The sequence below is a fragment of the Thunnus thynnus genome, chromosome 9 (assembly GCF_963924715.1).
Source record: "Thunnus thynnus chromosome 9, fThuThy2.1, whole genome shotgun sequence".
Classification (NCBI taxonomy): domain Eukaryota; kingdom Metazoa; phylum Chordata; class Actinopteri; order Scombriformes; family Scombridae; genus Thunnus; species Thunnus thynnus.
In genome coordinates this window covers 3,462,750-3,486,127 of record NC_089525.1, presented here as the reverse complement: position 1 = coordinate 3,486,127, position 23,378 = coordinate 3,462,750, and the positions used below count along the sequence as shown (strand labels likewise).

At 38.5% G+C, this 23,378-nt stretch overlaps 1 protein-coding gene across 3 annotated transcripts; it reads right to left on the bottom strand.

Annotated features, from left to right (window-relative positions):
- Window positions 1-335: 335 nt before the first annotated feature.
- Window positions 336-22,096, bottom strand: rell2 (RELT like 2). Of its 3 annotated transcripts, XR_010929559.1 has the most exons (8): window positions 12,910-13,095; window positions 10,535-10,572; window positions 9,754-9,956; window positions 7,778-7,840; window positions 7,392-7,455; window positions 6,683-6,859; window positions 3,195-6,568; window positions 336-3,119 (listed from the first exon to the last, which is right to left on the bottom strand). XR_010929559.1 is itself a non-coding variant. In XM_067598548.1 (7 exons), the coding sequence occupies exons 3-7, from the start codon at window positions 9,941-9,943 to the stop codon at window positions 4,678-4,680; spliced, it is 2,385 nt and encodes a 794-aa protein (XP_067454649.1). In that variant the 5' UTR covers window positions 9,944-9,956; window positions 10,535-10,572; window positions 21,916-22,096; the 3' UTR covers window positions 336-4,677. The 3 variants fall into 3 exon arrangements, 2 of the variants coding, with proteins under 2 accessions (XP_067454649.1, XP_067454648.1); XM_067598548.1 differs by lacking the exon at window positions 12,910-13,095 and adding an exon at window positions 21,916-22,096 and having other exon boundaries at window positions 336-6,568; XM_067598547.1 differs by having other exon boundaries at window positions 336-6,568.
- Window positions 22,097-23,378: the final 1,282 nt, after the last annotated feature.

The following is a 23,378-nucleotide window of genomic DNA, read 5'->3' as shown; positions in this document are numbered from 1 at the left end:
AGGCATTGATGGAGGACAAAACCAGAGGTAAAAGGAGTGTGAATATTAGACTTACATTCATCAGGTGGTCACAAACATGACTCCTAATGAATGCTAATGTTGCTCTGTGTCTGCTAGAAGTGTAAATAGGCAACTGTTCACTAACAAGCTCACCATAACAACTTTAGAAGGTGATAATATGTAAAATTTGGTGTTCACATCTTGTTGCTCAGCCCGAGTGGTCAAAAAAAAAACAATTAAAGCAAGTGTAAATAGTAATCCTCAAAATCATTTTATTATTTCATTTCTACATTTGTTTCTAAGTGCTCATTGTTTTCATGTTTTTGCGATCAAACAGCCACTCTAACCACCTGAGGCCGGTACTACGAAGCAGGATTTAGGGTTAGCAAGGTAACTTCAGGTTTAACCCTGGGTTTTCAGAGTTACGATGGTGGTTCACCGGGGTACATCGACATGGTAACTTATGCTGCACATCTAACCTACAAGTTATGTTCAAGATATCAGATCAATGCGTATAAAAGCATGGCCGACTGACCAATCAATTCTCTTGGAAAATGGCATCACCATTTGTAGAAGATCCTCTGGAGCTCGGTGTGCAAATAGTGAGAGGGTCTCTTAGGAAGGCAAGAGTTTTTAGAGACCAGCAAAACCCCGTGGCTTTCCCTGACAATTTTTTATATGAGAGGTATAAATTCTCATCGGAGGGAATGACTTATCTGTGTCAGCCTCTTGAGCCCTGAGCCCTATGTTGTCAGTGTGACACATCAGAGTTGTGCACCTACAGTCCTGCAGACTGTACGCATTGCCTTGCATTACTTTGCTACCTTACTTACTTAGCAACCCAGCAGTTTAACACTGACTCATTGAGACATACCCTGTGCAAATGTGGCCTGTGGGGAGTTCCCACTTCTGCCAGGGTCTGGGCCAGACACCCCTTTCCAACCCTTCCATTAAGGGGCAACCCTCATTATTGCAGAGGGCCAGCTCCTCAGCAGGAGTGTACTCCTGTGTAGGAGGGCACTCCTCCTGTCTTCATCATTTCATTTTTTTCTCTTGTTTGCTACAAGCAATGTCAAAGCCATTTCATTATGCTCTTGTATACTGATCTCATCCTAAAACAGAGACTGATTGAAGCACTAAAGCGTTGTACTTGTTGTACTTATAAGATATGAAAGTAAGCCTACTTAGCGCTTTGAATTATGTTATTTATATTTATTTCTTATTAGCTCCCAAGTCCGTTTGACAGTGCCAGGGTTGCAGCTGAAAGAATAAAGCTAAAATTGTCATACATGCCATAATAATACATCTAAGCAACATATTAATTTGGAATACACAAATGTAATTATAGTCAGATCTAACTGTGCCCTAAAGATGGGGCAGTGATATTGATATGCCTATTCACACAGTTGGCGATTTTTTGCTAGCTGTCCTTCCTGCATTTGGCAGCTGCAACTGTGTTGCTTTTAGCCTGGATTATGTCCTTAACTTCTTTGTATTTGTCTAATATTATAGTTTGCTCTTTGTAAAATATATATCTTCTGCCGGTAGACTTGTCCATGTTTGAAATTGGTCATATGTTGCAAACACCGCCCCGTTTATGTGAATACACTCATGACTAAATTGGGAAAACCTGGGTTGACTTAACAAGTTGATAACCACCGTCATATGACCACTTAGTGAGATTGTGGTTGTTGGGCTTAGTGAAGCCAGATAACAAAAAGATGTCTGGTATGCTGAACTTGCTTGGTAGTACAGGCCTCTGGTTCTTCAAGTTATCCAGAAAACAAACACAAAAAAGCTACAACTAATATTTTTTTCCTTAACATTGACAAGTTAAATATTGGGATGTTTCTTTTTTTACCCAATAAAGAGCTTTTTTGTGTAATTGTTTTTATACATAAAAATCAGATGATCGCACAAGTTTTAAACAAAACCACAATTTCACCCCATTATCTAAACAATGTCATCCGAAATGATAAAAAACAGTGGACAGGCCCACAAAGTCCGTAACAATTGTTAATTTGAGTAATTAACAAAAATTTGAGAAATGTTTAAAAAAGGCAATTTTCCTTAAAATTGTGTCAAAGCAGACTATATTAATACCTTATATTCTCTGGATTGCACCAGATTGCTGTTGCAGGGTATATTGTAGAATGACCTTGTTATTAATTATGTACTTAGGGAGTATATAGACATGCTGTACAGTAAAGGTTAAATGAAAAGTTGTGTATATATGCTTTATGTATAATATCATATCATACATCCGTGACTATGGTAGAAAGCACAGCTACAGGACATTTCTGCTCCATTGCTGGGATTAGTAGATTTTTAAAAAATACTTCAGAATGAATGGTCTTGCTGTTATGACAGACAGAATAATGTTGTATTACAACAAAAAGCAAATCAATGGAGAGTTCTACCATAGTCCCCATGTACAACATCACTGTCTACTATCTGATGTATAAGGTGTACAAGATTACTTTAAAATATTCCCTACACTTTAAAATACACATAATATTTTTGAAATCAATTACTCTTAAGTTTCACAGTTTTAAGGACTGCAGAGTTTATTCTGTGGATGTGTTTATGTCTGTGTACTGTTGTCTGAGAGTTTTTTTCTCATATATGACTGCTATAGCAGGTACTGTGTGATTATAGAATCATCAGTACAAAGTCTATGGCTGTACTTGCCATCATTGCTCTCATTTGCCGTTGTTTTGCACTTTCCTTGTAAGCATTTAATTTATGCTGAACAGGGACACATGAGTAATTGGCAGGAGCAGAAGGAAGAGGCGTGAATACCAAGACACGTAAAATACCCAGTGCACTTGTGGATATGCATTAGTATCATGGTCTGGGACTGGAGTGGCTGGTATACAGGAGATGTAGTATATTTACCAGTCTAAGTGCCTGGTTACACTGATAAAAGAAGAAAATGCTACTGATATTACTGGTGTAACTACTGTACATGGCCACATGAATGACTGGGGAGTTTGGCTGGTGCTGAAGAAAAAAGCATTGCCCAGGGTTTGGTCACTGAGAACCACTGGCAGTGTTTTTATGGTGGGAAGCCAGTCAGGGAACATGTCTTTATTGCTGCACAACCACTAACAGGGTGACTTTCCAAATTAGGAGACAAAAAAGAGAAATTTGGAATGAAAAGACTGTTTGCAATGGTCCAGGAGGAAACGTACTTGTCAAAAGCAACTGCATGAAGATAGAGTAAGACAAATGTAATGTATTTCAAATATACTTTCAAGAACTTGTTGCAAATTCAATTAACTGATACATCTCCATCTGTCTAGCTGCCCATAGAGCTGCCAAAGCTGCTTGTGCTGTTAATCTTGTTTTACAATCAGGAGGATCAATAAATGAGATTAGAGGTTGAGAGCATTTACCATCATTAAACATCAATAAATGATCACCACGGTTATCAAATCAATAAATTAACCATACAGCTTTGATGGTGATGATGCCCCTGTTAATGTTTTCAACTTTAAGAAACTATAAGAAAATGGGTATTCCAAATAAGGAGACACTCTCATCATAAAATGACAAATCAAGTAACAAAAAGTCAGACATGCTGTACTGTTTTAAAATTTTGGATATATTTTCCCTAGCCATTGGTTTCGATTCATTTGTGTATGGTATGAAAATCTTGAAACTTGCGCGACTTGTGTAAATCCATCACTATGCACATCAGGTCTGCACTACTGCCAAATTAAATGCAGACAAAATGTTCACATAACACAATTGAATTTCAAGAATTCAGTAATAGATTTTCAGCAATGTCAGTCTGTTGTTCAGTTAGTTGGTCCACGACTTTGGTCCAGACTGAAAACTACTGGATGGATTGGCAAAAAAAATTGTACAGACATTCATAGATCCAGATGATTATACCAGTGACTCTCATGATTATCTGCCTTTCTTATAGTGCTACCATAAGTTTGACATTTGTGGTTTCAAATGAAATACCTACACCATGGGTGGATCGCCATGAAATTTGGTACAGATATCCATGTTCCCATCTGGATGAATTTTAATAACTTTGGTGATCCCCTGACTTTTCATCTAGCACCACCATCAGGTTAAAATACCAGTCCGTCCAATACTTTGGCTTATGACTCCATAGCTGCAAAACTAATGACATTACAATCAGCCTAAGCTGTACTTTGGTGTTCAGGCTAACAAGCTAAACTATGGTAACCATGGAGGTCACCATAGTTAGAACATTGTTAGAACATTGTTTTCTAAACATCATCGTGAGCATGTTGACATTAGCATTCAGCTAAAAGCACTGCTGTAGTACAGCCTCACAGAGCTGCTAGCGCCTACAGCAGCTTCTGGTCTTCTTGTTATACTGTAAAGAAATAAAAGGCCTATGGCTGCCTGGAGAAATAGAAAAAATCATCCAAAAATCTAAAACATAACAGAAGGGTTGGCAAAATGGTAAGCTATGATCCAAAGCCTATGTGGCTAAAATTATTCACATGGTTTTCCATCAGTCAGTCAGAGAGTCAGTAGACCAGCCAGTCCAGTCCAGCTGCAAATGTACCATAGTACCTCCTGTGGTTAAATGATTAAAAGCATTATCACATTTATTTTGTTTTATCATTACTATAATTCATTTCCTCTAGTACTCTAGTGGTGCTACTCCTCAAATCTTTCTTTGAGTTGTCACAGGACAGTTTGAACTTTTCCCTCTTCCTCTTCCACCCTTTCTGCTTCTTCAACCTGCGTCACCTTGCAGTCCCTAATATCTTCCATCTCTACCATATCGTCCTTTTCCTGGCTCACCACTGACCTAACTTCTGCCCCAGAAGTCTCTTCGATTTGTGTTGCACGTTGTCCAATATCTGAAATGGGGACATGTCCTCCCTGACTGAGTGGACTAACACCCGCTTTTCCAGATTCAACCCCAAATTCAGAAGTCTCTCCTGTCTGTTTTTTTTGTGAGGTAGACTGCTCTTCCTTCTCCACCATAGTAACCACAGAAAACTCCCTCTTGCTGTCTGAGCTGGGCTTGACGATGGTCATACTACTTATTCTGCTCCCTAGAGGTGAGGAGGGCAACAGCGGACTGGAAGGAGACAGACTGTTCTGTTTGTCTTTAGAAAGCTGATCAGAGGGAGAGGAAAGGGCAGAGCCAATAAAATCTCCCACAGGTGGTGAAGGTTTCTCTGTTTTGAGAATCCCAGTTTTTATTTCTGTCATTTCTTCTGATTTTGGGATTCTGGCTTCTTCTAGCTCTTGTTCCTTTAGAGATGATGGGCTTGAAACCATATCGCCTTTGGTAAAGGTCGTCGATGTTACAGATGTCACACTTCCTGACTTTACATTCAGACGAGGTGAACTTCCAAAAGAATGGGCTTGGTCAGCTGGAGAAGAAGAGGAGGGGGTTTGTGGTGATACTAGCAAGCTATCAAGTTTTGGACTAGCAGTAAGGGCAGGTGAGGGAATTCGGGCTTGTAAGGGACTAGTGCTTTTTCCAAAGGATGAAGAAGGAATAGGAGATTGGCTGGACATTGCCCGACCTGATGGGAGCTTAGGGCTTGGAGTGAGGGTAGGGGAAAAGGCAGTTTTTGCAGCTTCTGATGATGCATTCCTTGAGCTTAGTTTGGGACTCGGTGTGACCGCAAAGGGTGAGGTAGGAGTTTTTAATGAAGAGACTGATGATGGGGTCTTGATTGGGAATGAAGATGGAGGGGAAGAACCTAAGCTTATTAAAGCTGGGCTAGCATCAAAACCTGGTTCCTGATCTGGGCTGGACCTTGGGTCAGGGGGAGTTTGGGTTACCGGAGTCAAACCTGGAATAGTTCCAGGTCCAGGGGCAATGGGCGTAGATGTCTGCAGGGGCCCAGGATCATACGCTTCCTCATTTCTTAAAATGTTATACTCAACATCTTGTTTCTCTGTTCTCTTAAATGTCTGCCCAGATGAGGCAGAAGATGGAATGGGAAGGGAGCTGGGGGCAGAAGCTGCTGTATTCCCATCTGAGGGATTGACTGTGAGGCTGGTACGAGGCTCCGGACTGGGTCCATGTGTAGAGCCATCCTTGGGAACAGAGTTAGAGTCATGGGCCTGTTTGTCTGTTTGGGAAGTTTGAGAATTAACAGAACTTGAAATGTTTGTCCCGTGTTGAGGTGAGGCAGGTGTTTGGTGCTTTGTGGTCTTGGTTTCAGGTGTGGAACCAGGTTTAGTACCACTTTCAGGGGTGTCTTTAATTTTCTTTGTCAGCAATGGTTCCTCCAGCACTACGGGTTGCTGCTGAATAGCAAATCTAATCCCTCCAGTCTCCCTACCTGTATCCTCTGCTGCTTTAATGCCAGAAGGGTCACTGCCCCGCCTCAGCCCAAATATGGTCATACTCTTCCTGCGTTTCCCCACATTCGGAGCAGTCCCATTGGAGTTCTCTGAGGGTGGGAGGACATCCTTAAACATGCTTCTCAAGTTGTACTCGGCATCCTTTTGCTCCTCGCTGTCCTGGGATTGGTCCAGCTGGTCACCAGAACCAGCCAAAGCATTAGGACCCCCGTGGGGCTTCTTATCAGTGTGTATCACCCGGAATCTGAAGGGATTGTGACACAGTCAGTTATGCATGTCTTGACCTCTTATTTGTTGACATATCTACACTATCCCAGCATGCTTGATGTGCAGAAGTAATGTGATTCTGTGTTGTTACCTGCCAACAGAGAAGACAGTCTGCTCTCCAGGTCGTTGTTTGTAGCGGGGGGTTCTGCTTTGTCGGCGGCCCTTTTTGGATCGAACCAGGGCACAGAGGTGGCAGGAGTTGTGGTCAGTGCCTGAGTGCACTGTGTGATGATGGGGAGGAATACCACCAATGGACTCCTTACGCAACCTGGACATTAACATTAACATCATTATTACTATCATGAACATTGGATTGATATATCATCCAATATTAGCTTATTGCAGATATATCATATTGGTGTATAAGTAACAAGAAATTGCAGTACAGAAATGCTGGGTACTGTACGTCATGATTTATTTTCTACGTCTGATTCCATTGCACTTTGCTTTAATTGTCACAACAACTTTTTCACCTCAGGCAAGAGTAAAAACTTTTTCGTGATATTTTGAGATTGTTTTTAATTTTTCAGCATTTCTATTCAGGTTTTTTAATGCTCAAATTGAGCATGTGCATAAAACCAAGTGGATGAAAACCCACCTGTTGGTTATATAGTATGACTGCTCAGTGATATTAAGTCTAACTGTTAAGTAAAAGTACTCTGCACCATAAACACATTTATTTTGAAAATCCAGAGTTTTTAAAGTTGAAGATTAAAATGAAAAATGCTCATTTCCTGCGAAAATAACATGCAGTCAACACACGGTTTCACACTAATACAGACATGGATGGATGAGTGTACCTTGGGTCGTGGCGCACACAGACATTGTGATTTCCCAACATCTCATTGAAGGCTTCCATGTTGGCTGGAGATGACAAAAAGAACTCATATTAGAGAACTAATTTGGTAGCCTACTATTTGATGGATTTGCGGATACATACTAATGTACTCTGATAAGAATAAGAAAATTGCAGGGCCCTGGATATAGTAATGTATGTGTCATCTTAGTATTTTTTAGCATATCAACAGCTTTCAAAAATATATCCATGACGAGTATCAACCTGCAAAACAGCACACAGGATACAGATAACAGTAAAACAGAACATAATGAAGGAGGAGAATAATCAAAATTACAATAGACAAAACAAACTAGACTAACAAACTAGAACCTGAACTTGAACAATCACCTTCATTTTCAATAATGCATTTGAGAATCTGCTCCACTGTATCCTGGTTCTCTTCATCCTCATCTGAAACACAGCAGAGCAAGAACAAAATGAAACCCACATTTGTTAGATTTTACAATGTCAGCTAGCACTAGTGAAAGCTTGACTGCATTTATACACAATCTCTCAATAAATAATAGCCCTGTACATTTGTTATGATGTATTTATTTATCTTATTTAAAATATGGTTCCAACAAACTCTGGAACTGGTTGGGGGGTGAAGTCTGTCTGACTGTTTTTTCTTTACTGTCCTGAATTCTCAATGATACTAATCTAAAGTGGCCAGAATACCAACAGTGTTGTTTCAAACAACAATTTCAAAGAAATAGTTTTTAAGATAAACAGAGTTGGCAATGAGTAGAAACAGCTAAACACAAAACTATTTAACCACCACAGAATGCTGAAAAGCATGGTCATGACTGAAGTCTCTGCTCTGAAGCCAAATCACTTCACAGAACACATAGAATACACAAATATAAAAAAAAAATATGAAGAGGAAAATGCACCAATTATTTTATTTCAAATACAGTGAAATATAGGTGATACATTGTTTTCCCAGAAATGTGTGCTATATTTAGACTGTTACTGCTATTTAACAAAAAACATGAATACATTTTGGAAGTCTGATGTAAGCTAGATGCAGCCCTTGTCTACAGTATATAGAGCAAAATCTGACTAATTCTCAGAATTTGTTTACACAAGACAAAATTCCAAAGCAAACTGGCAACCAGTGTAAATATCTTGGTGCTGCAGGAAGGAAGACTAGGAAATCGAGTCAGGTGAAATCTTCTTCAGTCTCTAGATCTACCCTTGTGAAAAATCATTGACAATTGTACAATGTGAGTCTATTTAAACAGAATTGTATGGGAAACCTCTTTTGCATGAAATAATTTAAATGATGGAATTATAATTAAATATTATATATAATATACAATTATTATTTTAAGTCTCAATCATCCATTTATTGGCTTTGCAGTGTTGTTAGGATGTTTTGGGATATAGATGTATAGCTTTTGCTGTCTTTGTGTAATTCAGTGTAATTCAGGCGGGCAAATACTGAGCTTAGTTGGCTCAGTATTCTCAGTATTCGCTATCATAACTAAGGGCAAATACACAACTAAGGACACACAACATAAAATTTTTCACGGCCAAACACTGCATAATGTAGCGTCATTACTTACACATCACCCAGCTCAAAGCTGCACTGATTCAGTCCTCTGAGACACAACATTCAGGGATGTTGGAAGAGCCAAACAGATACAAATTCGACCATTTCAACCATCTCAGTTTCAGCCAGTTGAACCAGTTGAAGTTGTGCTTGATTTTGTTACAAACGATAACTCAGAATATGAAATACAATCTCAAATTGTCAAAGTTCAATTTCAAAACCTTCAATATTATTGAAAATACAAATACTGCTCCAAATGACCAAATTCAGATTGACAGTTAGTTAGATAGTTATAATATGTAAACTTGTCTTGAACTATCTTGGTTTTAGAGGGGTGATTTCACCCACTGACGCATATTTCTAAAGCAGCAGAGTGTCCCACTGAGACACTCTGAGAATAATAACAAATAACTTGTTGAGATGGACATCTTTGTGTAGTGCACTATTCAAGCAAAAGCTTTTTCTGCCACTTCCAGGTCAGATTTGTCTACAGTGTGAGTGAGGTATGTCCATACATGTGTGCAGACATCTTTATGTATCAAAGTGAGTGTATGTTTTAGTAACTTGGTGTGTGTGAGTACGTGTGATATGGACTTCAAAGAAGACCACACAGGTTTGTAAGTGTTTGTGTATTTCTGAGGGAGTGTTGGTATGGAGAGGGATGGAGAGAGAGAGAGATGTGAGAGAAAGGAATGGACTTTTTTCTGTTCATATTAAATGAAAAAGGTTAGCTTCTCTGCTTCTCTATTCTGCTTTTTTCTCAACCTACCGTCAGCATTTCCTCCAAGCTTCTCTTCCTCCTCCTCATCATCCATGTCTCCAGTGCGGCAGCTGTAGCCCTTCTTCTTCAGCAGGTGGCAGATGAGGAAGCCAAGCAGTCCGGTGATGAAGAAGAGGAAGACCACCAGAAAAATCATGTAGGACGGGGGAGCCTCCACCGGGGCTTGTGATTCAGTCATGATGTAACTTCAACTAAGAGTTCAAGGGAGAGATTAGATTTAATAACTTGTGTGTTCCTGTAGCTTCAGCATGTTGCAGTTTTACCACTGAAGTGGGTTTCAGGGGTAAAAGCAGAATTAGGTCGAGGTATAGGAAATAATAAACTGCCTCATCTGTTTCTGTTAAATCACCATTTGATGTTATGTTGTTTGGCTCTAATTAAAAATGGTGAGAATGACAGCCACTCACATTATGCAACAGATACTTATTACAGACACATTATCACTACAAGGATAGATGGGAAATGTTGTGTGAGATTTTTAATTGCATAAAGCACATGAAGGCAATAGAATATGACATATATTAAGGGGGGATTAGTGACTAGTGAAGATGAGTAAATGTCCACTGGCAGTGAGAGCTTTAACATGGCTAGTTTCTGTGGTTAAGAAGTGATTATGAGTAAAAAAAGAAAAAAAAGAAACAGACTGTAATGAGGTTTTGTACAAGAATGATGAGAAAGATTATTAGTAACTGCCAGTACAGTATTTACAGTAACACCCCCAGCCCCAAGCAAGAGAGACAGAAATATAGTGTGAGAAAAAAACACTTACAGGCTTTGGAGTTGGTTCAAATCATCTTCAGGCCTTCCCTGGTCAACATCAAGAGTCGGTATGTGATAAACAAAGAGGGCAGAAAGAGAAAGAGAGGAAGAGATCACAGTCAGATTATCAAAAGTCATTCCTATAAAAACATATGAGTAGGCTTTAAGATATAAGTTCTGTATCTTTTGAGACACTTCAGAGGGAGGGGGAGGTGTGCATTTTAGTGTTTAATGTATTACATCTTTCATGTGCCTACGAGGCCTACGACTTTTTCACATCTGACATTTTGGAAAAGCAGTTGGAAAAGTACAGGTGTACTCAGTTAAATTATTGATGGCCATCAAAGTGTTCCAGGCCAGCTGCACTAATCAAAATTTTTATATCAACAGTGGAAAAAATGACATGTGTTATGCAAATGGTGTTGCTCGTACTGGCAAGCCCAAAGATAATTATCATCCCTCAGCTCTGAAGAGCATTTTAGCATCTTTCAGCTTATTGTTTTGGTTTTACAGCCTGAAGCTTTAATGTTTTGGTTCAGTTTCACTGCTTGCATCAACCTTTTTCCAGCAACAGTAGGCAGCTGTTTTCAGTGAAAAAGCTCTGATGAACCCACTGTGTGCTACCTGTCCAGCACCAACACAGTGGAGTATTTAGCAGCTAAACAGCAAGGGGCCCTCTTGTCCTAGCAGTACTTTATTTAGTTTTAATACTTTTTCGGGTGACAAAGTAACCATGTAGACTCCCAATATGTGGTCGGTTTATACAGATAATGCCTATTTGAAAAGTTGATGGTTGTTGTTGCTGAAGCAGCCAAAAAAGTTCAACATCTTCCGCATTGCTTCCACATCTGTGGGGCCCATAGAGCAAGCCCACTAGTGACTTTCACCGACCGAGCTGGCTACTTCTGGTTTAGCCCCCCCGGCTAACTTGAATGGGGATAAAACGATTCAATTGTGAGGCTCTTCTAGACTTTTTAAATGTGACTGGACCGAACAGATCAAATTCTGATAGTGAGACAAGTTGTTTAGTGGAGGAAAAATGTATCTGCTGATTTACAGTTGTCTCTTTCACAATGTAAGTCTATGGAAAAAAGTCTTTTTGGGCCCAATAGTCAGCATAGTCAAAGTTGTGGAGATTTGGTTGATAAACAATGTCAAAATGTGTGCATTGGATAAGAGGTTAAAAGCAGTGAACAGCATGTGCCCCTGCAGTGTGGGTTCCCCTTAGCCCCACCTTTTCTGTGTATCTACAGAGAAAGGAGGAGGCACAGAGGTGGTGTACGAGAAGGAGAAGAGACAAAGATAAAACAAGAGAACCCCTACAATCCGCCGATTTACAGATGTCTCTCACAATGTAAGTCTATGGGAAAAAGTCTATTTGGGCCCAATAGCATCACATGACATTGTAATTATACGGTTTGGCCGCTATGTCAAATTGGCTTCCTGGGGGAAGTTGTTCCTTAGACTTATGTATTTTATGTATGTATTGCATTTCAGTGCTTTAAGTAAAGATTTTGGAATTGCCTATATTAATATGCTAAAATTTATGGGGTAACATTTTACATAACAAGTATTAGCACAACAAATATTAGTAAGGTAGTGTAAAATATAATATAAGTGTGTAGAAACATGGTGGTGCAACATGGCAGGTCCTCTCCGTGGAAGGGGATCCACTCTCTATGTAGGGCTCATTCTGAGGTAAGGAAAACACAACTATTCCTATTTTCAGGTGATTATACACTTATTAAAACATACTTATGAATACTGTATTCCATTTCTGCCAAGTCCATCCTGCTAGATGCTACTAAATCTTACACACTGGACCTTTAGGGCAGGGCCTTCATTATTACCTAACCTTGAGGCCCTGTGTCAAAATCTAATTTTAAGACCATAAGCAAATAGTACATATTCCTGAAAAAAACATGTTGTGTTAAATTACAAAAACCATTTTAGAACTAACCAGTTGACACACAGCAAACCTGGGGCTAGGTATTGCTCCAGCATGGTAGTAGTAGTATTGCTGGCCAATAATGCTGTATAATAAAGATAACGTGTAGTCTACAGTGTGCAATGAAAACCAAAAAGAGATATACCTCACAAAAATAAAACAGTGGCAATCAAAAATATTGAAACGTGTGTGTCCAGCATCAAACTATTTCTGAACACACTTTACATCATGTTTGTTATGTTTATTTTGTTTGCGGTAATAATATTCATGCATGAGCATGTAAATATGCATTTGCCTTATACTTATTTTTTGTAAAGCACAAGTGTAATTTTCCCAGGCTATCATTTCTGCAACAAATACACATGAGCCTTGCAAAATACAGTCAGTTTGCAACAGCTTCCTTTATGCCTGTTAGCCAACAAATAAATAGTTCTTACCATTTTCCTGTCTGTCTGTCAACAGTGGACACATCCTAACATGTGAAAGTCGGCATGGTCAAAGTTAAGGCATGCCAACAAAAACACAGAAAAAAAGCTGTGGACATTTGGTTGATAAACAATGTCAAAATGTGTGCGCCGGATAAGAGGTTAAAAGCAGAGAACAGCGAGTGCCCCTACAGTGTGGGTTCCCCTTAGCTCCACCTTTTCTGTGTATCTACAGAGAAAGGAGGAGGCACAGAGGTGGTGTATGAGAAGGAGAAGAGACAAAGATAAAACAAGGGAACCCCATGTACATTGCTTTAACATAAAAAAAACATATGTGAGCCTGTAAACATGTAGAAGCCTGTAAATATAACACTAGTTCACACCAATATGATACATTCCTGGTTTACATAATACGTGATATACAGTAGATTCATACATGTATGGAAAGTATATGTGGTGTAATATGTAATCATGAATGTGCAAACAGTATACATACACATAAACGCACACACACACACACACATACACGCACACACACACACACACACACACACACACACACACACACACACACACAGTGTAGACTAGAGTTAACATATAGTGGCTTATCAGTGTTGGCCTTCCGCTGGCTTATCAGCATCCATTAACGCCCCTCACACTTACACTTAAACTTATCAGCACTCGTTGGCACTGAAATGTTTTTTAGGGGGGTGAAGCCCTCTGAAACAGCATTGATAGATAACGTTAGCTCACTCTCCAATAAACATCTTCAAAACTGTTTTATTTTCACTTCCAAAAGACTTTTACCATCTTTTCTGCATTGCTTGGGATGTTAAACCTGTTAAACGACACAGTCCTACCTGTCCTACAGTCCTAAACTTCAGTAACTTTGGTTCAGGATCACTTATACTCCTGAACCAAACTACTACCTTTCAAATGAAGGGTTGAAGAACAGTATTTTGGGTACATTATTTTGTGCTCAAAAATGGGGGTGTCTGGTAAGAGCTTAATTCACATTGTAAATCATGTGGTAAATGGTACAATATAACAATAGCATACTACTGTGAATGCAATGGAAATAAAAGAAATCAGCTTCAATCATGCACTGAACGTACTGTATGTCTGTATCACAAAAGTTGGCAATCAACACAACAAGCCAGATGGTACACAGCTTCAGCTGATAGTCTCCACAGATTTACACAATACTACTGTCCCATGGAAAGCTTTTACTCTTTTCATACTGGTTATATCTTATGTATAAAAAAAAATTTGAAGTGACTTGTACATTGGATCACCAAAGACCAACAACCAGAGTTATATGGGGAACAATTTGAATAATTTGAAAATGTATCCTATAGAGGACACCACTGAGACTAAATGTAATAGAAGCCTGAACGCAAGTTTATAAAAGTAGTTCGACATTTTGGGAAATACACTTTTATGTTTTCTTGAGAAGAGACCGATTAAAAGATTGATACCATTTTCGTGTCTGAATGTTGAATATGAAGTTACTTCCTGCACCTGGTTAGCTTAGCTTAGTTTAGCATAAACACTGGAAACAGGGGTAGACAGCTAGCCTGGCCTTGTTCAAAATCAAAAACTTGCTTACCAGCACCTTTATTCTAACTCTTGGTACAAAAACAACAGCGTTGGGTAAGTTAATTGAAAAATGTAATCATTTACAAATTACATATGGCTCATTAAAACATTGCTGCAAGCTGAATTCCATCCAGCAATCACACAATTACTTATTGGCATTCTATCTGCTTTATATGAGCGCATCTCTTTCATTTGCATCTCATTTGTTTATATATGTGGTTATTTCTTTACTTAACCTGCTACTCACCTGCACCTGGAGCAGTCTGTCAAGTAAAAGTAATGGAGCATTACTGAGATTCATAACTGTACTGTAATTACTGAATTTTAAATTGTAATCACTTACACCAGTTGTTACTGAGAAATGTAATCACATTAGGCAATATTTACTAATAACTAATACAGTAACTAACTATAACTATTCCTTTAAGCCACAGGCAATAATCAAAACTCAAAACATGATCGAAATGACTTGCAATGGACATGGCCTCAATTAGCACACTGTATAACTTCCAGTTGATTAAAGTAAGGCTGGGTAGCAAGAAAAACAACCAAGTCCCTTATGCTTGAGCCAACAGATCTATTTACTTTTCTAAATAAGAGATACAGAGCAACTACTTCATAATTAAGAGTCTTTTCTCCTCTACCAAAGTCCTTTTAGGGTTTGCTCTATCTCTGTTCCACTCCCTTCCTCCCCTTCCCATGTTAAGAGTGTTTATTATTTTCAGACTGAATACTCTGGGGAGTAAAAAGAAAAAGGGAAAAAGAAACTCTTGGTTTATCTGTTTGTGTATCTAAATGATCATACCTTTGTGTCAGTTTTTAGATTTTTTTAAGACATCTTTCTTGTTTTCATGCTCTCATGAAAATATGTGAAATGAGCATTATGTTTACATGTAAGATATGTGAACAGTGGTATAAGTCTATCCCACCATGAAGAGCATACGGTGGAAAGACTATAAATAGTAGTTTGACATTGAATTAGTGCAGTGGAAAGTTCCCGGGAAAGAAGATATATTTACCCTCATGTCCAATCCATGTCCTAACTCCTGACAACAAGCTGTCTACAGTGAGTTTGCATCTTCTTATCTAACCATGACTGCAACCTTCACCTACTTTAAAATCTACTGTTTTAACCTCGCTTGTCAAAGCTTATTTTTCACATGATATTATATGAAATCAACATGCAGTTGTCACTCATCCACAACATGTAATATTATGGTTTTTGAGACTGTGTTAAATGTTCGGTAGAGTTGTGTGAAGTATTTAAGTAACCCTGATGTCACTCTCAACCACAGTAAAACCATTTCCTGTTTTATTTAAGAGAGTAAAGGGTCACTCACACAAACACACACACACTCACAAACAGCCATATGACTGAGCTGAGCAGCACACAAATACACACACAGCATAGTATTGTTTTAGGTTGTGCAGCTTAGTTCCTCTCCTAAGACTGCAAAAATACAGGAATTTGACAACTGGTATTCAGTTGCACTTATGCAGAGAGAAAAATCACTCTCCAAGGAATCACACGTGTAATGTTCATTTACTTTATTTATTCAGGAAATGTCATTGAGATCAAGATCTCTTTTGCAGGAGAGACCTGAGAGCAGATTCCATATACACAGGATCCCAATAAGACAAAACAATCATCATACACACTCACAGACACACTACTGAAAACAATCACAAACATTATGAGGAATTAGGGCTCTGCAATATATCAATATTATATCAATATCATGATATGAGACTAGATATCGTCTTAGATTTTGGATATCGTAATATCATAATATGGCATAAGTGATGTCATTTCCTGGTTTTAAAGGCTTTAAAGTGATGTCATTGTCCGAACTTACCAGACTGTTGTAGCTGTTCCATTATTTGACTTTACCCACTTAGTCATTACTGTATATCCACATTACTGATGATTATTTATCAAAAAATCTCATTGTGTAAATATTTTAGTCATCCCTACAGTATTCTTGCAATATTGATATTGAGGTATGTGGTCAGAAATGTTGTGATATTTGATTTTGTCCATATCGTCCAGCCTTATGAGGAATATCAGCTAAAGTCAGCGATTCAAAGTCAGTCAGAAAGTAAACTGTGACTCTACCTTTAAAGGATGAACAAGAGTAAGACCAAGTTCAGACAGACAACAGTACTGTGTAAAGAAACAGAGCTCCCTCATTCATTTCAATGAATGCAGAGGTTCTGACGTCAAAGACACAGGGTTGTCAGTCAAAAAAAACTGAATCTGGCTCAACTTTTGCTGGAATGCAAAGCGTTGGCCAGTCAAATACATCAAGGTGACAGCCACAGTACTGCTGTAATCTCAGAAGGATGTTTACAGTGCTTACAGCGCTGAAACAAGAATGTGAATAAAATAGATTATATTACACCTTGATCAACCAAAAGAAAGGAGAGCCTTAACCTTTGGTGCAGAGTTGACATTGTGGCCAAAAGATGAAACCAGAAGGAAAGTATTACAGTAAATTTAGCAAATTTCAAGTAATATTTACCCTCATTCATATATATTTCTTATTAGATGTGTTTCCTAAGAGGTTTACATCAGGTTCTACTTTGCATGATAATCATAAAACAATGAGAAATGGATAATATCACATTTCCTCATAACCAATGTATTTCCATGGATGTGAAAGGATATACAACAGATGCAGATGCAGGAAGAGACAGATCATGGTCTGATGCTGAGAGGAAGTTAATGCCTGCACACAGTCTCTCTCCCTTACATACACCGGCAGCTTAAAGAGAGGAAGAGCTGAGAGAAGCAGGGAGATGACTCAGCGTTATCATGACCTCGACTGAATTGCCTCCTTGTGACGTGTGTATGTGTGTGTTTGGTGCTTTATGACTGCAGTGTGTTGCTACAAAATTAAGACAGAGAGATACAGTGAAGGAGGGACAGGGATGTGTGGTGTGAGTGTGTAGAGGGTTGCGTATGTTTAGTTGGGTGTACCAGTCATTACGTCACAGAGCTGTGACATCATAGGGATCTATGATAGTTTGCATGCATCGACAGATAGGAGAGAGGGCGGTGACTGGATTTTTTATATGTAAAACCTGGCTGCAGTGATGCAGTAAAACCTTAAAGTGTGTGAATGTTCACAATGAAAACTTGATTAAAATATAATGTCATATATTATTATACAGTTCCCTTTATTTTGTGTTCAAAATGTAACATTTATAAATTTAACAAATGTAATATTTACTGCAGGGCTTCTGGATTTCATTAAATTATAAGATGTTTTTAATTTGTCCACCACATTTGTGTGTGGTTAATAGTGCCATGACTATTAATAGTAAGGTCATGTAATGTCACCTGTTGCATTGATTTGGTTTACACAGGTGAATTGTAAATCAGCTCATGCTTGCTGGATTAAGTATATTTATTTCTCTGTCCTGTAGAAACTGAAGAAATCTCATATTATATAAAACCAGTGAAAGTCACTCTTGGTCCAAATGTTGACACAAATTATCTGCCCATTCACCTGAGCAGGTAATCTGAGACAAAATAAACAAAAGGCAGAAAGTTGAGCATCTACTGTAGCAAGACAAATAGAGATATTATTTGCAGTAGATGGTGGTTATTTACACCAAAGAACAACAAAAAAGCCAACTCAGGGGAGCAAGTATGCTACGTTAGCTAACTTAGCAAGCTCTCACGTAAACGTTAGCTAGCTGACATGTTACGCTCTGTCTATTAAAAGGATAACATACTAAGTAGCTAGGTCAGGCAGATACACTTCCATCTTTTTGATTGCCTCAATTTACTGTGAGCTAAATCAATGCAGCCAATTTAAAGTGTTTATATTAAAACTGTTATAATACCCTCAGAGCTAAGCTAGCTCTTTCAGGTGTCCTGATACAGAAAACAACAAGTGTAAACTATTTTGGCTCTCCTCTGACTTCACAATGGACCCTTTTGCAAAGTCTTTGACTCTGCCATCTATGTTAAAGGACACCTTGCTAAGCATTAAGTTCTGTTTTTAACCAACACATTTGTCTACAGTTATATCAGCTAACACAGGCTAGCTCACCTAGGTTTGGAGGGAGAATCTTTTGCGTGTCCACTGAGTTCACAAAGGGCTCTCTTTCCTGTGAAGGAAAAATTTGACTCTGTCTTGTCTATTTTAAAGGACACCTTGTTGAGCATAAAGTCATGTTTTAACTATTAAATTGTCTTTGTATACAGTACAGTACAGTATAACATTACCTTTTGTCTGTTAACTTGCTTACTGTAACTTGCTAATGATGTCTCATTGTTGCAAAATTGCAAAAACAAATCCTTCCCCAATACAAAACTGCAAACATCAAGTCATAAAAAACAGTTGGTAACACAATGACAATGCTGATTGTTTCCAGTTCCACCCGTTTTGCATTCACAGCCATCTACTTGCTTTAGGAGAGTGATCCAGTGATGTCTGTTTCTATGGATATTAAACAATGCATCATATCCCAAATAAATTAGTCACCAACTGCCCATTACCTTGATTGGATTCAGTTGGTGTCTCTAATCTGCAGCATTTCTTGAGGGCTTTATAATTAAATCAATATGCAGGCAGTTACAGTGCAACATGTACAGCTTTGCTCTTGTTATTTGGCTACATTCAAGTTGCCAAACTGGATTCAGCCAGCAGAATCCCTTTCTGTCTTCAAAAATCCCTTTTTGTTTATTATGCTCTCTATCTATCCATCCTTCCCTAGTTCTCACTCTCTGTCAAAAAGAAAAAAATAATCTGCTAGACACACCTACTTCACACACCTCAAGCCTTGTGGCACGTGTGTCAGCTGGAACATGGAGGCTTCTCCTTGATCTACTGTGGATTGCACCTCACTTTTACATCACTTGGGACAAAAGCGTCTGCCAGATGAATACATGTAAATGTATGTATTCAGTGGCTAATCACAAGGTTCTGGTATAGGGACAGGTAGAGAATGAGTCCATATCAGACATACAAATCATGGAGGTGATGATTTCCTCTATGTTTAATACAGAAACAGCGTGTTGCTATTTATGGGAATGTCCACCCTTTCCATGGAGCATTGAAAGGACGACTTCTCCTGAAGTTAGTTACTTAACAGAAAGGACAATAAAGCTGCCAGGCAGTAAATACAACACCAGCCAGTAACCTAATATTGCCCTGGTGCTAAAATTGGTTCCAGGTGGTTGGAACTGAATCACTTACATACTAAAATATCCCCAAACTCCCCAATTTTACAACTTCAAGAGATATGGATGTAAATCACATTCTTCCTTCTCTGTTCTCTACTTTTTCTTCTCTACTGTCACCAAAATATTCAACTAAGATTTAATTCTGTACCAGCATTTTAGCGTCCAAAATATATAAGTAAACACAATCAATCTCCATAAATATTTGACAAGTTGAGCCTCAGCTGACGCTGACCTTCACAAGCTTATTGTTTTTTTTAAAACACAAAAACTCACAGTGGAGAAAAATGACCTGCAAGATAACATCTAACTAGTGCGCTTTTTCTTAATCTGTGAATTTATTGGTATTTAAAACATTACTTCATTATCATCATCCTAATCATCATGATAATCATTACATAAAAAAATGCATTAACATCACCAGCACTTTCAGTTTCACCTTCCTCATCCTTACTGTCATTATCAGCATGCTGCTAAATTTTAGCTATGTACCACATACAAAGACATGTGACAGGTATCCATGAGTTTGTTTAGCTCTCTGTTAGAAGGAAATCCAACATCACCTTTTCACTTTTCCGTGTATTCACACTCCAAAAGAGTGAGAAGAGAGAGATCACTGCAGACTGCCAATATGTAATTTGTTTTCTTTGCTGTGTAAACACCTTAATGTCAGCCTTTTTGCATGTCCCTGTGTCTGTGTGGATTTCTACAGTCCAAAAAGCACGCAACTCAGTCCACAAAATAGTTCATACTTCAAGCGACTCAGTCTAACAGAAAACACAAAATATTCCATAGCTCCATAACTTGTACACACTGGAAAACATAAAGTCTATGTATGTTTCTGACTGGACATTTGAGAACATTACTTCCTGATTCACAACCAAATGTGACAATTTCTTTAATAACATATGTACAAATGGACTTTATGCTCTTCTTGTTGTGTATTGGTAGTTGAGGAAAAAGGTGCATACATGTTTTCTTTTCCTCCCCCTAAATTATGCATAATGTAGCATACAGTAGCCCAGGCTACATACAATATGTGTTCATGTCTAATGTGATATGTGGATGTTTTGGCACATATATAAACATTAAAGACTGATGATCACTTTAACTGCATACTTAGTGTACAAGTCCCCCATCAATTTAACAACTGGTGACACACAGTTTTTGATTGTAGATGATAAAGTCATAGTAGCAAAACTATGTGCATGGCTTTTGTCTTACAGCAAGCACTATATCAGAAATAACAGATGCCAGCTGATAAATATTTGACTAACTTCCTGTGGGACGGCTGGGAACTCTCATACTGCATTTTTTCCCCTCAGCTAAATCCTGCTATTTGTCAGTATTTCTGGTCCATGAAAGTGTCCCATTGACATCCACAACCTTATCCAGAGGTCATTAACAGGCCTAATGGCTCCCAGCATCAACCACACCAGCTCTATTTCTAACTTGCTGTTGGCCTTTAAGGAGGATTTACAGTTGTGTGAGTCGGGGGGGTTATTATCGTCCTCCCGTTATATATGGTCCGCAAAATCACTCCCACCAGATATCATTGGAAAATGTTATAACATATCGCGTTTTTGCGTTTCGGCTGCTATACATCTCTTAAATAAAGCATCTGAATGCTCTTTATCAATTGACTTGGCGCTGTTCTTTAATTCGGCAAACACATTACTTCACACACATTACTTTAACATTTAATGTACCTAACAGTGATCAGCTGTAACCGCCCGAGATAGGTGCGGTGTTTTTGGTGGGAGACTTGCAGTGACAAACATCATTTGAAGTTGAAATTTGATTAAAATAACAACTCTTTGTTGCATTATATTAGGTCGAATATACCAGTGCTTTCCAATAATCCTTACCATGTCTTGTGTATTATTATATTTAGTGCGTAGACCTTCATTCAGTCAAAAAAAACATCCAAGTGCGATTTTTTTGGAATGGAGTTTGAGATTCTTCATGCAGGAGGCAGGACGGCGTCTGTAGTCTATCATCACCTGCTGTAGCGCTCATTTACTGCATAATCCTCATCCTCCACACCCAAGCGATAACACCGTCGTCTTTTTCACTACAACTTGCGATCACCTCAAGGAAAGCAGGTTGTCCAGTCAATTCAGAAGCACACAGTGAGACCTTATCGCTATGCTGAAGGTTAAATTCTTGATGAGTCAGTGTTTTTAAGGCACCAGAAAACAGATACATGCAGCCTGGGTACTCACCTTCAGTCAGGCAGGGACACATGCAGGCTGGGATGCTGTCCCATGACTGCTGCCCATATAGTCCGTATCCTTTGGCCGGAGCGTGAAGATGCTGCTGTGTGCTGACTGAGGAGGACAGACTGACAGGAAGCTGGGAGGCATCTGTCTGTCTGCTCCATAGACTACCTCTGATGCAAGTTTGAATTTAACCTTTGTTTGTCCAGAGAGAATCAGCTGAGCTCCCCGCTGCCTGAAAAAAATCTGCTGTGCCGATCTATTTTATTAATAGGGTTCACTCTCCATCTACTCATGTATCCAGCACATAATGTCTTTACAATGTAGTAATTATTTATTAAAATAAATGATTATCCATATGGTGTAAGGTTACTGTCGCCTAATCAAAATAAGCATTAATACATTCTCTATCGATTAGTTAAATTGATTAAACATCTAAACCACTTTAGAAATTCAGAAATATGTAGGCTGTGACTTCAGACTGCTTGAACCTTCCCCAAGATACAAACTGATTACTTATATTTAATTAAATAGAACAAATAACAATAATAAAAAAACATGAATATTCTGCTGCAAGTTACATATTTTATGTCTTTGCTCCATCTCTTTTGAAATTCCTGTCCCACCAGGAAAATAAATAAAATGATGAAGAAATAAGAAGATGTAAAAAATCACAGTATTTAAAGTATTCAGCAGTATTTCTGGAGGAATCTGACATTCGTCCCATCAGTTATTAGTTGACTGTTCAGAGATAAGATATCCTTACTTCAGCGTATTCATGTGATGGAGTTTTGTATGTTGATTTCAATAATGATGGGTATATTTTTGAAGGGTTAAATGATTGAATGCACATTTTTTTTCAGAGATGCTTGTTATAAAAAGGGTTGGGGAGGTCTTTGACTATTCTCAGACCAAGGAGCCAACAAATCATCACATGAGATAACACTATCACACGATCTGCTGAAAAGCTGGTGAATGGCTGCAATCTGTCGCCACTGTGTGGCTCAGGATTCTCTCCCTGCCCTCGCTGTACAAAACAGAAAATAACCTTTCAGCACCTGAGCTGTTGCATGATTCATCTACTGAGTTGTTACATGATGCTTCACTTTATCTATAACTGTGTGCCCCAGATCTCATCTTCCAGATGTCATCTCATTGTCCTGTCCATTGATCCTCATTACGATGTTGTTGATACTTAGAAATAATGTGATGTGTTCTGCACACAAATGAATCATCCAGCATGGTGTGCACTTTACTTCCAAGGTGTCATCAGCAGTAATGCCACCTGTCAAATCAGCCTTATAATCATGACAGAATTACAGTCCAGCTAGAATAACATGTTACTCCATCTTTTCATGGTAGATGCAATATTGACATAAGAAATGTTTATACTGTTAGCCTAAAAAATCTCTATAAAGGATGGCGTGCGGAGAGACAGGATTATTATCATCATTATTATTATAATTCAT